This window comes from Homarus americanus, unplaced genomic scaffold, assembly GCF_018991925.1.
Source record: "Homarus americanus isolate GMGI-L3 unplaced genomic scaffold, GMGI_Hamer_2.0 scaffold42643, whole genome shotgun sequence".
NCBI classification, from domain to species: Eukaryota; Metazoa; Arthropoda; class Malacostraca; order Decapoda; family Nephropidae; genus Homarus; species Homarus americanus.
This window is the reverse complement of record NW_024747582.1, coordinates 2,380,881-2,398,775: the sequence shown is the minus strand read 5'-3', so window position 1 is coordinate 2,398,775 and position 17,895 is coordinate 2,380,881. Positions and strand designations below refer to the sequence as shown.

The 17,895-nt window shown below is 37.9% G+C and overlaps 2 protein-coding genes across 4 annotated transcripts in view; both read left to right on the top strand.

Annotated features, from left to right (window-relative positions):
• Positions 1–309: 309 nt before the first annotated feature.
• On the top strand, positions 310–12,032 carry LOC121879690 (nascent polypeptide-associated complex subunit alpha, muscle-specific form-like). The gene is made up of 3 exons (XM_042386418.1): positions 310–399; positions 4,244–4,430; positions 7,280–12,032. Exons 2-3 carry the CDS (start codon positions 4,247–4,249, stop codon positions 11,521–11,523), a joined length of 4,428 nt encoding a protein of 1,475 aa, XP_042242352.1. The 5' UTR covers positions 310–399; positions 4,244–4,246; the 3' UTR covers positions 11,524–12,032.
• Positions 12,033–14,063: 2,031 nt separating this feature from the next.
• LOC121879718 overlaps positions 14,064–17,895 on the top strand; it is a 32,113-nt gene continuing 28,281 nt past the window's right edge. For all 3 annotated transcript variants that reach the window (XM_042386486.1, XM_042386485.1, XM_042386484.1), the window contains exon 1: positions 14,064–14,308. In XM_042386486.1, the coding sequence (XP_042242420.1) occupies positions 14,233–14,308 (76 nt within the window). In that variant the 5' untranslated portion in view covers positions 14,064–14,232. The remainder of the gene's footprint in view (positions 14,309–17,895) is intronic.

Below are 17,895 nucleotides of genomic sequence, written 5' to 3'. Positions count from 1 at the left end.
TAATCCTTAGGTGATCTGAAGTTACTTATTTGGTGATATAAATATGTAATAAAAGTAGTAAAATATCTAAAACTTATTGAAAAAGATAATAGCTTATTAACGATTATTTAAAGTAATAAATGGAAACTAAAGAGATGGCATTTAAAGACAAAACTCTCCCTCTAACATCCCGTCAGCTAGCTTTTCAATATTATTTTAATCTATTTATTATTTTAACTTATTTAACTTTTCTTAGACTTAACTAAAGACATAAACTTGTAATTATTTATACACTAAATCTCTTATAGGTTGTTGTTGTAGTTGTCAGTCGCCATCTTGACGCGCGTAGGTTTAACAGTTACCCTTTATCGTCTCCATTAAATTGACTTTTTTGCCCATTAGCTGATGTTCTGAGCCGAGGTAAGACCCACAGTTGATAGATAATGATAATAGATATGTTAATTATTATATTGAATTAAATATCATATGAAGACATGTTAAAATATAGCTAAATAACGTCAAGTGGTGGATCAGCTGATGTGATTCAACAGCTCAAATTATGAACCATTTTTTACTTAATTTCTCGAGGATTTTGGAATTAATAGTCCCATTAATGGTAGATAGTTTATTATTAGTATTTTATAATGCTTTGGTAGTTAGTGTTAATGGTCGTTAAATGGTATGTTGAATTTATTTAATACATAATCATGACGACGGTATGTTTAATATGGTGAATCTCCTTCCTCTCTTGTCCACCCGTCCATTATTATCTGTCTGTCTGTCTCAATTTACTTGTCGCATTCCGTTCATTCATTTGTCTATATTTATATATCGCCTCTAATATTTAACCAACCTAATGCTATTTGGGAGGATGTGGTTAGGTTAGCATTTGGTTGGTTAGGTTAGCATTTGGTTGGTTAGGTTAGCATTTGGTTGGTTAGGTTAGCATTTGGTTGGTTAGGTTAGCATTTGGTTGGTTAGGTTAGCATTTGGTTGGTTAGGTTAGCATTTGGTTGGTTAGGTTAGCATTTGATTGGTTAGGTTAGGTTAGCATTTGGTTGGTTAGGTTAGCATTTGGTTGGTTAGGTTAGCATTTGGTTGGTTAGGTTAGCATTTGGTTGGTTAGGTTAGCATTTGGTTGGTTAGGTTAGCATTTGGTTGATTAGGTTAGCGTTAGGTAACAAATCATTTATCACCTGAAATGGATCCACCCTTGTTCATTTCACCTAAAGATTAACCACTCTAGTGCTAACCTAACCACCCTAAATGTTTTTAAATGATGAGGATTAATAATTTTCATAGAGGTATCGTTAACATTGTGTTTAATGAAGTAATGTAACGAGCGCCCTTGTTGACAATCAGGGAACATTCACCGAAGAAACAAATACTGCCACATTTTTTTTTATATATAATTTACATAGTGGATAATTTGCTTTGACTGGCTAATTCCAACCAGTGCTATTTTACCGTGAGTGGGCTTTGATGGGCTAAGTACTCTCTGTTTTTCTGGTTGGTTAGGTAAGGTTAGGAAGGTTTTTTTTGGTTGGTTTGGTTAGGGTCTAGTAAATATCTCCTCTTTTATAATGATATGTTTCCATGCATAATAGCAATGTGGTTAAATATGTTTACAGCTACACAATGATTGACTCATGGTGAAATAAATGCCAAATGCCGCCAGAGTCACGGTCAAATATAGTTCTCGTGTTATTGGCCGGAAATGGACGATTAGCCAATCAGAGCGCACTCACGGTAAAATAGCGGTAGTAGGAACTTAGCTGGTCAGGGCAAAACATCCACTGCATATAATTGATCTTTTGAGAGTCATATTAACCTATCTAACTTAACCCAACATAACCTTATCTAACCTAACCTAGACTAAGATACCTAACATAAGCTACCTAACCTAACCTTAACTTACTTAACCTAATCTAACCTAACCAAGATTAAGATACTGTACCTAACATTAGCTACCAAACCTAACATAATTTAACTAACCTAACCTAAATAATATAATGGTCAGGTGAGGCTTAAGTTTAGGTTGGATCTTTAAGTTTATTTAATGAAAGGTAAACTATGTACATAAATGTGGTAATAACCGGTACTGAGGAAAGTTCACAGTCTCGCCGAATGTCAACAAAGGCGCTTGTGATTTTATGCCGTTAAATGAAAAAAAAAATTAAAATCTCTACTATAGAAGACTTATGGTGGTAGGTTCTGTAACACTTTAGTTGGAGGAATTTTATCTTTTCTACTTTGGTTTTTCTGTTTTTCTACTTTGGGATTTTCTTTGTTTCTACTTTGGGATTTTCTGTTTTTCTACTTTGGGATTTTCTTTGTTTTTACTTTGGGATTTTCTTTGTTTCTACTTTGGGATTTTCTTTGTTTCTACTTTGGTTTTTCTGTGTTTCTACTTTGGGATTTTCTGTGTTTCTACTTTGGGATTTTCTGTGTTTCTACTTTGGGATTTTCTTTGTTTCTACTTTGGGATTTTCTGTTTTTCTACTTTGGGATTTTCTGTGTTTCTACTTTGGTTTTTCTGTGTTTCTACTTTGGGATTTTCTGTTTTTCTACTTTGGGATTTTCTGTGTTTCTACTTTGGTTTTTCTGTGTTTCTTTGGGATTTTCTTTGTTTCTACTTTGGGATTTTCTTTGTTTCTACTTTGGTTTTTCTGTGTTTCTACTTTGGGATTTTCTTTGTTTCTACTTTGGGATTTTCTTTGTTTCTACTTTGGGATTTTCTGTGTTTCTACTTTGGGATTTTCTGTTTTTCTACTTTGGGATTTTCTGTTTTTCTACTTTGGGATTTTCTTTGTTTCTACTTTGGGATTTTCTGTTTTTCTACTTTGGGATTTTCTTTGTTTCTACTTTGGTTTTTCTGTGTTTCTACTTTGGGTTTTTCCTTGATTTTACTAATTACATCTTTGTCTACTCTGGTTTTCATAGATTTTGCTGTAGGTGTAAATAAAGACTGCCTGTCCACCTAATGATTTCATGTTTGTGTTTGAACTCACTGACCGGGTCCGACTAATTACCCAAATATAGCCGGAATGAAGTCAAATAATGGTCCTAGATGAATAAATCGGACTGCCAATCACTTCTCGACTAGTATTTGGTGTCACAAAGTCACGAAAAATTGGTAAACTTAATTTAATCTGAGTTAATAGATCAAGTGCATGTACCTAACCTAATCTAATCTAACCTCGACTCGTATTTGGTGTCATAAAGTAAAAAAAAATTGGTAAACTTAATTTAATCTGAGTTAATAGATCAAGTGCATATACCTAACCTAATCTAACCTAACCTAACACAACTCAGATTAAATTAAGTTTACCAATTTTTTTTTACTTTATGATACCAAATAATAATCGAGAAGTGATTCACAGCCCGAATTACGCTTGTACGACCATCATTTGACTTCATTGCGGCTACATTTGGGTAATTCCTCGTTCCGTCGGTACATGCACGCGATCTATTAACTCAGATTAAAGTAAGTTTTCCAATTTTTTGTGACTTTCTGACACCAAATACTAGTCGAGAAGTGATTAGCAGTCCGATTTATTCATGTAGGACCATTATTTGACTTCATTCCGGCTATATTTGGCTACATTTGGGTAATTAGTCGGACCGCACTGACCAGCGCTACCCTATGACATTTCTACACGAACTGAAGTATTAACACAAACACTACTAACTGTTTGTGAGTTCAGTATCCCATAACTAATATATTACCCAAATTGTGTATCCTTGTTATTTATTGGGATATTATTATTGAATGAAAGAATTAATCATCGTGTATACAGAACTTGTGTTAGGTTGTTTCTTAGTGAGTGTGGTAGTGTGATGTTCCTGTTCATATTGTAAAAACCTGTATGTACAATATGGGGAAGAAACAAGATACTGTATTGTACAAAAGGTGCAGTTCATCACCCCCCCTTCCCCCCCACACACACCCGACTTGGTTTATTCATGAGATTAAAAAATAATAAGTTTTCTTCTATAAAGTCTCTTTGTTAAGTGGCCGGCTAACATGGACCACTGGTGTCGTCTTGAAGTAATCTATGTTGATGCATTACGACGCACTATTTACACGTGGAACACTGCCCAGTACTGTAACGGCTTCATTTACACAAAGAATCGTTAATTTTAGAACATTTTGGTATGGAACATGATGATTTGATGACTAAACATTGCATTATTTTATTAATTTATGCCAATTTTCAGATTTGTTTTGCAGTTCCACAATAACAATTTCACACAATTACAGAAAATGGAGGATTCTCTGCTCTCGGACGATAAGACGCCACGGATGCTCTTACGTCTGTTGATGGCGAATTTAGGACCAGAGGAGACCCCAGAAGCCTTACATCCACACCGTCTCCGTCGACAAGCTGCCTCCTCTGCTAAAAGGAAGAGAGGAGGAGCAGGAGGGAGTTCATCAAAGAGATCTAAAGGTTTGTGTGTGTCGTGCTAGCAGTCTCGTGAGTAGAGCAGACATAGAGTTTGATAACATACATTACTTCCTCAGTATGGATAAATCACATAATCCCATACAGTAATTGTAATCATAAATGGATACTTTAGAAAAAAACCCACTTGATTTAAATTGCATTGAAATGGTTTATTGCAAAAAAGGAGTTATATTAATTTAAAGTATATGTTTTAATTTTAGTACTGTAACACCTTGTATTGTAATACCTTTTGTACACCCTGGAGGGGAAACCAATCACAGTACGCACTTGTTACGTCGTGCAGGTTTGTTTACACGGTGATCTCACGGCTCGAAAATTGATTGTCGTTTGGTGTCATTCCCAGTTGTGTTTAGTCTTATATTGGCGATGGAGCACCTGAAGATTAGACACCCTAAAGCTGCTTATGGAGTCTAGTTAGGGTAGATGTAATTAAGTGAGGTTAAATGTAATTAAGTTAGGGTAGATGTAATTAAGTTAGGGTAGATGTAATTAAGTGAGGTGAAATGTAATAAAGTTAGGGTAGATGTAATTAAGTTAGGGTAGATGTAATTAATTCAGGTTAGATTTAAGTGGTTAGATTAAATTAAGTTAAGCCAGATTAAGTGATGTTAGGTTAGATTTAAGTGATGTTAGCTTAGATTAAATTAGGTTAGGCTAGATTAAGTTAGGTTAGATTTAAGTGATGCTAGCTTAGATTGGTTTAGGTTAAATTGTTGCAGTGTTTAATCATCAGGTGAGATGATTTGGGGGTGGCTAATCTGCAGGTGATCCTTGGTAGGTTTTCACCGGTGTTAAAGACTGGACAGAAGGTTAAAATAACCCTGTGTTGCGTCCATATAATAACATATAAATTATCTTGATGTTAAATACTGTACTGTATATGTGTTGTCTTATGTTAATTACCCTTTAGTTATCATTCGTGTTAATACTTGACACTTATCTTGTTTGTTAAATTTATCGTCATCATTTTTTAGAAATATCGATTATCGGGGAGCTGAATATATATCTTATTTATACAACATGTTTAAATTTGTGTCACTATCCAGTTATCTTAACATAAGAATGGAGGAAACTGCAGCGGGCCTATTGACCCATACTGGGCAGTCCCGTTTACACCCAACCCGTATTGCTCATTTATCCATCCTTCCAACCTATTGTATTTGAGTTAATGATGATGTTTGGTAACTTGTTCCACTCATCCACTACTGTATTTCCAAACCAATGTTTACCTATCTCGTGCCTAAATCTAAATTTGTTTAATTTAAAACCATTGTTACAAGTCCGTTCCTAGCCTCCCTAAAGTTGGGAATACTGTACAGATGCCGTAGCTACTTCACTCCTTAGCAGTTGCTCCAAGTATATAAGGGATTCATTCGCCCTAACTTGAAGTACTGCTCTCATATCTGGGGTGGCTCTTCTTCTGTCCAACTGTTAGATACATTGGAATCAAAGGCATTTTGTCTTATTAACTCTCCTCCCTTAGTTGATAATCTTTCTTCCCTTTCTCTTCGCTGCAATGTTGCTTCACTCTCTCTCTTTTACAGGTACTTTAATGGGCAATGTTCGATTGATTTGGCATCCTGTGTACCGCCGGCAAGGCCGTGGACTCGTAACACTCGTCTTGCCCGCAATGCGCACCATTTCTCTGTGGATGTCGGTCACACTAGAATAACCCATTATAATACATCCTTCTTTCCTCACACAGCTTAACTGTGGAATGCTCTGCCTTCTTCTGTGTTTCTATAATCATACAATGTCTCACTTTAAAAAGCTGGTTTTCCGGCATCTTCGTGGTGTAGATTAATATAACCTTTTCCTTTTCTATTTTTAATTTATTTTTATTCTTATTTTTTTTGCCCCTAGACCCCGATGTGAGTTGGTGACCTGTGCCCGGGTGGGCTATTCCATTTATACACTTCGATTATATCGCCCCTCACTCTACGTCTCACGAGGGAGTGCAAATTAAGATGCTTTAACCTGTCTCTATACTCAAGGTTCCTAATGCCTGGGATTAGTCTTGTCATTCTCCTCTGAATTCTTTCTCAGGATTCTATATCCATTCTGTAGTACGGTGACCAGAACTGAACTGCGTAATCCTAGTGAGGTCTCACAAGTGCAAGATATAGTTTTAGGATAACTTCGCTAATCTTGTAACTAACACTCCTTTGTATGAACTCAAGTACTTTGTTAGCCTTGTTTTGAGCAAATACACATTGTTGACTTGGTTTAAGATTTCAACTTATCATTACTCCTATATCATCCTTTGTTCATTTGATATCTGGTTTCTCTGTTTACATCTCCTAGACTAAGTACTTTACATTTGTCCACATTAAATTTCATCTGCCAATTTTCAGACCATTCAAAAAATATGTTTAGATCTTCCTGTAGTTTTACGGAGTCCTCGTCAGATTTAATTACACACCCTATTTTAGTGTCATCAGCAAATTTACTTATGTTGCTGTCTAGGCCTACAGTATATCTATGTCGTTTATGCATACAATAAAGAGTAATGGTCTAAGTATTGAGCCTTGGGGTACTCCACCTTACCCCAATCAGATTTAGTGCCATTAATTCTCACTCACTGTTTCCTGACCGGTAACCACGCACTAAGCCATTTTAGAATATCTCCTCCAATGACATGAGCTTCCACTTTTTGTATTAGCCCGTTTTTAGTAACATGATAAACAAATTTGTGTCATTATCCAGTTATCTTAGTTTAAATGTCGCTGTCCAGTTATTTTAGTTTAAGTGTCACTTTCCAGTTATCTTAGTTTAATTGTGTCAACATTGTCAGTACATCATAAGCCATATTTATTTTATGCTTTTTCCAGGCGGTGAAGATGCTTCTCTCCTGAAAGTTGCTCTCCAGCCACAGTCGAGACAGTCTCAGCAGTTCTCCACTTCTCGCAATGAATCTCTCAACGCCAGCACCATCAAAGGGACAGACCTGACGTACATGAATATTACCGCATTCAACAGCAGCGAATCGTCCATCAATGAGAGCATTGATCTGACTGCGGCCACCAGATTTCGCAAAAGGAAACAACGTCCTCAGGAATACGATGCCCAGTCTGAAGTGTCAAAGTTGGTGATTAAACCGCCCATAGGTACTAGGTCGAGAAAGAAGCATCCACAGGCAAAGAAGTCTTCTCGGGCTGCCGGTGACTCGGCCAGCAGAGCTAAAACCGAGGTCACTTTACCGAGTGAGACGACATACGCAGCCATAGACACAAGTTTGATAGACTCGTCATCAGATAGCATTGATTATGGAAAAGCGAGGAACTTGCGCCATCGAACCAAGAAGGAAGCCATTGAGTTTCAACAGAAACTTGTGAAACCTTCAATGGCATCCAAGACATCGACAAAAGGAAGTGATAGCGAGTTGGTGGAGAAGACATACGCCGATCTCAGCATTAACTGGCTGGAGTTGTCCTCAGACAGTTCTATTGATTTAGGGGCAGCCAGAAATATGCGTAAAAGAACGAGGCTTCAAGTCATGGCCATTCCAGATGTAGATCCAGCAGCTTTTGCCCATAAACCATCTAAGGATACGAGTCAGATGCAGACAAGAGGGAGTGACAAGTCATTACAGATGTCTCCCTCAAAGTCACCACGAAAATCTTCATCACTACAAAAAGATAGTGACATGTCTCCCTCAAAGTCACCACGAAAATCTTCATCACTACAAGAAGATAGTGACATGTCTCCCTCAAAGTCACCACGAAAATCTTCATCACTACAAGAAGATAGTGACATGTCTCCCTCAAAGTCACCACGAAAATCTTCATCACTACAAAAAGATAGTGACATGTCTCCCTCAAAGTCACCACGAAAATCTTCATCACTACAAGAAGATAGTGACATGTCTCCCTCAAAGTCACCACGAAAATCTTCATCACTACATAAAGATAGTGACATGTCTCCCTCAAAGTCACCACGAAAATCTTCATCACTACAAGAAGATAGTGACATGTCTCCCTCAAAGTCACCACGAAAATCTTCATCACTACATAAAGATAGTGACATGTCTCCCTCAAAGTCACCACAAAAATCTTCATCACTACAAGAAGATAGTGACATGTCTCCCTCAAAGTCACCACGAAAATCTTCATCACTACAAGAAGATAGTGACATGTCTCCCTCAAAGTCACCACGAAAATCTTCATCACTACATAAAGATAGTGACATGTCTCCCTCAAAGTCACCACGAAAATCTTCATCACTACAAGAAGATAGTGACATGTCTCCCTCAAAGTCACCACGAAAATCTTCATCACTACATAAAGATAGTGACATGTCTCCCTCAAAGTCACCACAAAAATCTTCATCACTACAAGAAGATAATTTGCCCAATGTTGCGAGTTATGTAGAAGCAAATAACTCGGCTTCTGAATCAAACTCAGCATATGATTTCGACAAAACTGAGGAGAGTTTTGAGAACATTAAAGACATCGCCAAACAGAGATTTGCCCGCAAGGTATCACCAATGAATTTTAACTTATCCAAATTGATAGGAGGACTAAAGCCTTGTTCAGTTATGGTTACTGATATATCCCTGTCTTTGTCAGGAACAAAGGAAGTAAGTGACCCAGGAACAAAGGAAGTAAGTGACCCAGGAACAAAGGAAGTAAGTGACCCAGGAATACAGAAAGGAACTGACCCAGGAACACAGGAAGAAAGTGTCCCAGAAACACCGGAAGACAGTGACACAGAAGCGTGGGAAGACAGTGTCCCAGGAATACAGAAAGGAACTGACCCAGGAACACAAGAAGAAAGTGTCCCAGAAACACAGGAAGACAGTGACACAGAACCTTGGGAAGAAAGTGTCCCAGGAACACAGAAAGGAACCGAACTAAAAACACGGGTAGAAAGTGACACAGGAACACAGGTAGAAAGTAACACAGGAACACAAACACTGACTGTTAAAGGACAAGGTTGGACTGAAGACAAAGGTGTTTTGAAGGACCAAGGCCCATCACTGACAGAAGAGATCATTCGTAGGACTGAATCTCCTTCAGGAAGTCTACCTGTATCATTTGTGCTTCAAGGAAAGTCTATAATTGAGGAAGAACCACCTTTACCACCCGGAAACACTCACGACGGTTTGGGAAAATACACGGCAGCGTTGGCAACTGACTTTCCTTTACTTCCCCCAATCAGCTTTAGAGACATCGAGATAGACGACCATGAAAGTCAACTGTATGTGTCGACGAGCCATTCCAGTGATGGGGCAGATGTTGATCTTGAGAGTAGCATATCGGCTGCCCTCTCTGCTCTCGATACCGATTCGGAAAAGAAAAGCAAGGAGAGTCCCGAGATTAAGTTGCAGTTGGCCTCTCTTGATACTACTGGAGGTAGTCATAGCACACGTTCTTCACAGTCTGCTGCACCAAACACAGACTCTCAGGAACTTGTTGACCCGGGGGAAAGTACTGGAAGTGGTGGGTCATTGTCATCTAATGATGAAGCTTCCTCTTCACCTGCAAGGAAGAGAGTGGGTATGCAGGCTTCATTGTTACCCCTGAGGAAAAGTCCAAGGAAGTCTTCAGGTAAAGAGCCTTTAAGGGCACTTTTTAAGAAAAGTCCAAGGAAGAGTATTGGTATGAAGGCTTTATTGTCACCCTCGAAGAAGACTTCAGTAAGAGAGGCTTCATTTTCACCCTCGAAGAAAAGTTCAAGGAAGAGTGTTGGTTTGGAGGTTTCGTTATCACCCTCGAGGAAAAGTCCAAGAAAGAGTTCAGGAAAGGAGACGTCCCTGTCACCCTTAAAGAAAAGTCCAAGGAGGAGCCTAGGAGTTAAGGCTTTACCATCCCCATCAAGAAGGAGTTCAACCACATCAGTATTGTCGTCATGGTCTAGGGATAAAATGTCCTCCTCGTCACGGACCACGGAGAATACCTCTAACTTGAGGAGTATAGTGTTGACTCGGGAACAGGTTGAGGTCCACCCGGAGGAGGCCATCAAGGCGATGCAGAGAGCTTCGAGAACCTTGGAATTAGAGGGGATGTCAGTCGCTGCTTCTGAGCCAACTTTAGACCAGCAGGCAGAGATACTGACTGAGAATGTGAGAGATGGGAACCAAGTGAAATCAGCTGAAAGTGCACCTAAGGAAAAGGCTATAATGCAGAAGGATTCTGACACTGGCCATCACCAGCTGAACTTAGCCCCAAGTGATGATAGAACTCTCCCAGCCGAGACAGAAGCAGCAGTCTCCCTCGATGATTTTGAAGAGTCGGTTGAGGATTTGAAACTGTCGGAGAGGGAAGAGGCCATGCAGGGTGATTCTGAAAGTGATCATTACACGCTGAACTTGTTGGCAGTTCCTGAGAGAAAACATTATCATTCACCCAGTGTTGGGACGTCTCTGGCCGAGACAGAAGCAGCAGTCTACCACGTTGATATTGAAGAGCAAACAGAGAATGGCGAACCGAGCGGTGAAGAGGCAGGTCACGTCACACAGCCTCAGAAGAAGTCAGTAAGGAGGTTGTCTGCAGTAGGTGAGCCAAGTACCAGCGCAGCATTGGCCAGAACGAAACAGTTGACTATGAGGGAGTTCATCGACAAGCTGGCTCAGAAACCAGTGCAGCCACCACCTGGAGTAGTGGCTGAGGCAAAGGCAAGACCCCAGTTACGTGACCTCCTCAAAACTAGACCTCCTGCTGCCAGAGCACCAAGAACTGTAGTCAAGAAGACCAAAAAAATTAAACAGAAACCATTGCCAGTCTCCTTACCAAAGGGCTTGACCAAAGAAATCTTCACCCATTATGCACTATGCAAACTTTCAACCCGTGGCATGGACGAGGTCATGAAAACGTGTGAAAAGTACTGGAAAAATCTGTTTTCTGATCTTGACCACATAAAGACGGCCAGAAAAGGCTCAGCCGAAATTAAGACTAAAGACATGAGGAAACTGTTGTCTCGTCAGGGCCTGATCACCACAGATGTGAGTCTCTATGCCCTGGTGGAAGAATACTTACCTGTTGAGGAGTGGAACGTAATTATGCCAACACAGTTTGCAAAGGGTAGGATCTACCCACCAGAAGAAATTATCGACGAAATGTTTAATTCGGGGTAATATATTCCTTGTGTCAAGACTAGATTATGAAGAATACAGTACGTATATAGTTGAGGGATCACCTGAAGATTAGCCACTCCAGCTTATTTCACCTGATAATTAATTAAACACCCTAACACTACCTATTCAATCAGATGAAATAAGCTCGGGGTAACAAATCTTCAGGCAGTCCACATGATTTCTGGTACAGTACAGTATAGTTATGAAGAATATAGACGATGAATCATTACAGTTAAACAGCATATTTATATTTGTAATAGAAAGTCATTTTATTTTGGGTGTTCAACTTGGTAATCTTGGTGTAGTTGTCACAAACATTAAAGGAAAATTACTTAAACTTTTATAGGACATATATATTGTAGTTCAGTACTTTACATTCTTCTTGCTTATATTTTTACTTTTATTACTTTTATTTCAGTAGATGAATATTCTAATTTCTATTGTGTTGATTTAGTATTTGGTTTATTGTATTAAAGTTATCATATATCTAATAAAATAATTTGTATTTTTTTCTTTTTTTTTATCCAGGTGAAGATAAGAGATCACCAGATGATTAGTCCCATAGTTTATTTCACCTTAAGAATAACGACCATAATCCTAACCTAACCACCATACTCCTAACCTAACCATACTGCTAACCTAACCACCATACTCTTAACCTAACCACCATTAACCTAACCATACTGCTAACCTAACCACCATACTCCTAACCTAACCATACTGCTAACCTAACCACCATACTCTTAACCTAACCATACTGCTAACCTAACCACCATACTCTAACCTAACCATATAAGCTAACCCTAACCACCATACTGCTAACCTAACCACCATACTCCTAACTAACCTAACCATACTGCTAACCTAACCACCATTAACCTAACCATACCCTAACCCTACTGCTAACCTAACCACCATACCCTAACCTAACCACACTGCTAACCTAACCACCATATAACCTAACCATACCGCTAACCTAACCACCATACTCCTAACCTAACCATACCGCTAACCAACCACTGCTATAAACCTAACCATACTCCTAACCTAACCAGCCTAACCTGCTAACCTAACCACCATACTCCTAACCTAACCATACTCCTAACCTAACCACCATACTCCTAACCTAACCATACTGCTAACCTAACCACCATTAACCTAACCATACTCCTAACCTAACCACCATACTCCTAACCTAACCATACTGCTAACCTAACCACCATTAACCTAACCATACTCCTAACCTAACCACCATACTCCTAACCTAACCATACTGCTAACCTAACCACCATTAACCTAACCATACTCCTAACCTAACCATACTGCTAACCTAACCCCTCCCTGGTAGCACTAGGTTGTTTCTCATCAAGTGAAATAGGCTTGAGAGAGCTAATCATCTGATGGTACTTGGGGGAAAATACTACTGAATTAGCTGGACCATAACCAGAGCGAGATTTACAGAAAACGAAACGCTGAAGTTAATTTTGTTCAAGCTGGACGATTTTATTCAGCTTGGAGGGAACCCAAACATAAAGGGTAAGTTAGCCATCTCCTTTAACACCTTCACTACAGGGACGCCACGTGATGCTAGATGCTTTTATTCAGCTCAGGTTGGGAAGGAGAGGCTTATCAAACAGTAATATCAAATACAGGCTTGAAATTATGACTATACCTCGTTTACTAAGGTCTTTAAACACATAAGCTAAGGAAGGTAGTCTACATATATGCACAGTCTTCATTACACATGGAATACATATATAAAGTAATATATAAAATTTATATACTTAAGAAATGTAGTGTGAAATGGTATAATCACTCATATCCGCCTTTCACCAAGTATAAAAGTGATATATAGATTATATTTATGGTCTATAATTGAAGGAAATATAATTAGAATACATAATTAAAGAAAGTGTGATTAGTATGTGAAATTAAAGACAATATATCCTTAGAAAAATGTGAAAGTAGATGTAATTTTTACGGTCTGCTTCCTTTGTGCTTTGAAGTTATAATGGACGTCGTTGGTTATTTGATACCTTTTATATAATTGCTTAAAATTAAAAAGGTTTTAAATCAGGTGAAATATGGAAAAAACTGATGACTTATTTGGATGTAATTTTAATACTGTAATGAATAATTTTGAGGACATATACAGGTTAAATTATACATTAGCTTATACATGGGGGAAAAATAAGGGTAAAATAAGGACATTTTGATAACTTATTGCTAGTGTTATTTTGATATTTGATTGACAATAAATTTCCTTTAGATTATTATATATATTTCAATCTATTTCTTGTATTTCCACACCTGGCAACCTAAGCAATTTTTTTTTAATATAGAATCGCTCAAGTCACATAAAGCTCACATAAGAATAAAATAAATAAATTTGGAATTAATTCATGAAATACGATCAATTTTATTGATATTTTTGGGTTTTATTTCAATATTTAATCAGAATTTATTACATCACTTGGCAACTCAGGTGAAGAAAACGCGGGGGTCACGAGGAGAAAGTCGCGTCAGTACCTCTGGAGACGTTGGTGGGTGAGGACGCTGGAACTATATCCGTTCGCGCGTGTGTGTGTGATTGTGCTACTACCAAATAACTAGAAATGTATTTATCTCGATCGGCTAGTAGTTCCTAGTACGTCAGTTTGGGGACGTAAGATGCGCTCTAGAACTTCGTTAACGTGACGCTACTAGAAGATGGGGAGGAGAAAGGGAGTTTTGCTATTGGTAATAATCTTTAGTTTTGGCTCGGCCCAGAGACTAGTAGATAAAGGTAAGAATTAATACTTCTCCTAGTGTATGGTTCCTAGATCATGGCGGTTGCTAGTTCATTTCTAGTTTACTACTTATAAGGAAGCTAGCTAATAATAGTCCTAGTTTACCAGAAAATGTTGCTATTTTCTATTACACCTGACTTGTTATTAGTTCAATTGGCTATATAATTCAGGTTAGCTTCTAGTTCCTTTGTTCAATTCATTGTTCACCAGGTTATTTACTAGTTCAAATTGGTGTTTGTTCATTTCTTGCTCAATGCAAATGTCGTTTTTAAATGCTATTAATAACTTTTGCAAGTTACGTGTTCATTGGGTTATTGTCTAGTTCATGCTATAGGACCGTGTTCACTTCTTTGTTCAGTATTGTTAGTTTACATTATTTTGTTACCCTGTTCACTTACTAGCAACTAGCTGTACACAGGCTAGTTCAGTCATGTATACCCCTTATTGGTCAGTCACACAAAAACCTACATATACAGTATATACGTGCATACACAGGGTTACGATACGCACACACACACTGGCTCACTTTATAGTTTGTGTTGAACTCTCTCTCTCTCTCTCTCTCTCTCTCTGGGATTTTCTTTGCTTTATATATTTTGGGGGATTTTCTCCTGTAATAAATGTTGTGGGATTGTGGCATTATCTTGTGGGATTTTCTCCAGTGGGAAATAGCAAACGATTTATTCAGTGAGATTTTGTCCAATAGGAAACTGCCTGGGGAGGGATTTTGTCCACTGGGAAACAGCAAAAGATTTATTCAGTGGGATTTATTCCGGAAAATACGGAAATATAAGACGCCAATCGCCGTACTCCCTCCCCCTCCCACCACGCCGCCGCCGCCGAGCCCAAACTATCGTACTGATCCAACATTTTCTGGTTGAAGTAATTTATATAATGGCGCTGTGTAATGTTCCCTATATCAATTATAATATATTTCATTTATATATATACGATTTATCAGTGTATTACAGTATGTCCTTTCTAATTAATTATCTCGTATGGTATAATGCTTATCATAAATAAACTCCATAATATTTGAGAATTAGTTATTTGTCATTCTATTTTAAAAGCGGTTAGATTTAACTCATGAAATTTGAACAAAGAAAACTGTATGTTGAATTACTTATTAATTGCAACGTAATTATAAGGGTTTGGGTGGATAGGTTTTCTAATTGCCTAAGGCTTTGGTTTTTATATTTAATAATAATTATAATAATAATGATCAGTACAATTGTCATACAGGTTTACAATTGGTAAGTGTGTTTATTAACGATGCAGTGGGAGTATACAGTTTTCCTATGTATACCTAGACAGTGTAGATATACAATATACTTGGACCATGAGTATACAGTTTTATTATGTATACCTAGACAGTGTAGACGGTATACACTGACCATGTGCGTATACCACTTTCCTATATAGTTACAATATATTTCCTTTATACCATTTTTCAAAGCGTAAACGAAAACCAAATGACAAAATATTAAAAGTATTACAGGTGCTATAAATAAAAAAATAATAATAATTGGGTGTAATTTCCCATCATTGTGTGAAGTCAGTGTTGTAGGCGTTAATGGAAGAGTTGGTTATGCGTCAGCCAGTGAGGTAGAGAGCATTGTCCTTATAGTCATGGCTGCTCAGTCTTCAAAGCTGTTATTATTTCCTTGTTCACTCTTTTTTTTTATGTTATGGTGCAGTTGTAGTGTTGTTCATTTGTTATTCTATGTTATTTTGTCTTGATGTTCATTTGTTTATTCTTGGTATTGTTATTTTCGTGTTCTTTTAAGCTGTTATACGTGCAATTCTCTCGTTCGCTTGTTATTTCTCGCTTAAGCTTGTTCACCTGTTGTTTCCTGTTTAAGCTTGTTCACCTGTTGTTTCCTGTTTAAGCTTGTTCACCTGTTGTTTCCTGTTTAAGCTTGTTCACCTGTTGTTTCCTGTTTAAGCTTGTTCACCTGTTGTTTCCTGTTTAAGCTTGTTCACCTGTTGTTTCCTGTTTAAACTTGTTCACCTGTTGTTTCCTGTTTAAGCTTGTTCACCTGTTATTTCCCGTTTAAACTTACATATTCACCTGCTATTTCCCGTTTAAACTTGTTCACCTGTTATTCTGTTCAAACTTCGTCCTGGTCTGAGTCATTCCTGTTAATCATCGTTGTTCAATCCTGCTTTGTGAACATTTTATTTACTCTGCCCGTTCATCCACCCTGCTGTTCCGACTCGCTGTTGGGGGTTCATTCCTTGTTCACGTATTTAATTCTCGCTTTTTGTTCACTTTTTCACCCAGCCTGTTCAGTTGTTCACGCCTGGGAGAGAGTTCAATAAACCTGACCCGCATACATAAACATACATATGCATACAGGTATACAAACCCCCACACATATACTCAGGTGGCATTCCCATTGGTTTGTTTTTCCTCGTCCCAAGTGCTGATTGGCTCATTGATCTTGTGACGTTTTATAAATGTTTGCAGTGATTGGTTAGTTGTTGTGACGTCATGAAGAATATCTAGTTCACTTATAGTCATTTGTCTATGTCCAGTTTCTTGGTTGGTTGTTTGGTTTATGACGTGTTGTTAGCCTCTGTGTGGATTTATTGTTTTATGACGTAGAGTATAATAGTGCCCAGTCATTGGTGAGCTGCTGGACTCAACCAATCATGTTTAAGCCATAATAATCTGGTTGAGGCGACCTGTTACATCTGCAACATCACTCCATGTAAAAACTGGTACAATGTTTAGAATAGTATTTACAGGTAACTAATATCTATAATTTCCGTTTTTCCGGGTGAATTATATAACGTTAACAATTTCAAGCAATCCAATGCCCTTTATATTATAGCAGTAGGTATAGGAAGTTAGTGTTCAGATATAAAATGGGTTTATTTTATATAACGGAACGGGACTAAACCAAGTGAGTATTTCGGATGTTAATTTAATGCGTTTTGGTGACATTGTATACGATCAGTGACGTCATCAGTCAAATTGTACGCTAAAACAAGGAAAATATATTAAATTACAGAAAAATAAAAATGACAATATTCTTAACTCTGATAATAACAGTTCCGGTGTATTTCTTATCACTGAAATCTCCTTACAACAGTGAATATAATCGTGGACGAAAAATTAGATTGGTACACTACCCTCATCCCCTCTCCATCCCCCATCCCCCCTCCCTCCCCCACCACACGTCTCTCATGCCGAAAATAATAAGAAGAATGTTTATCAAGTCATCGTATTCAGGAGATTATCATTATCATCATCATCATCATCATCCCTTGACCAATTGTATTAACCCAATGGCCTACAGAGACATCCGCCAGGCCAAACCCATCTTATTACAATACCTGTCATTCATAAAGTAATTATCTCTGTTCCATAAACCTCGTGACATGGTAGTACAATATACATAAGACACTTGGAGGTAATTATTTATCTAGGACAGAGAAAATGATAGTTAATTAAGGAGAATGTGAGGGGTGGAGGCCTTTTCGTGGATGAGTGAGTTTTGGCGCCAAGCTTAATAAGGGGCTACAGTATACAATATTATGGAGAAATTATGTATTTTTTTTGACTTGTGACTTTTGT

Bases quoted from the DNA above. Each gene is read 5' to 3' on its own strand.
- LOC121879690 (XM_042386418.1), top strand. From the start codon at position 4,247: ATGGAGGATTCTCTGCTCTCGGACGATAAGACGCCACGGATGCTCTTA. The intron at 4,431-7,279 runs GTTTGTGTGTGT...TGCTTTTTCCAG, and splicing joins TTCATCAAAGAGATCTAAAG to GCGGTGAAGATGCTTCTCTC.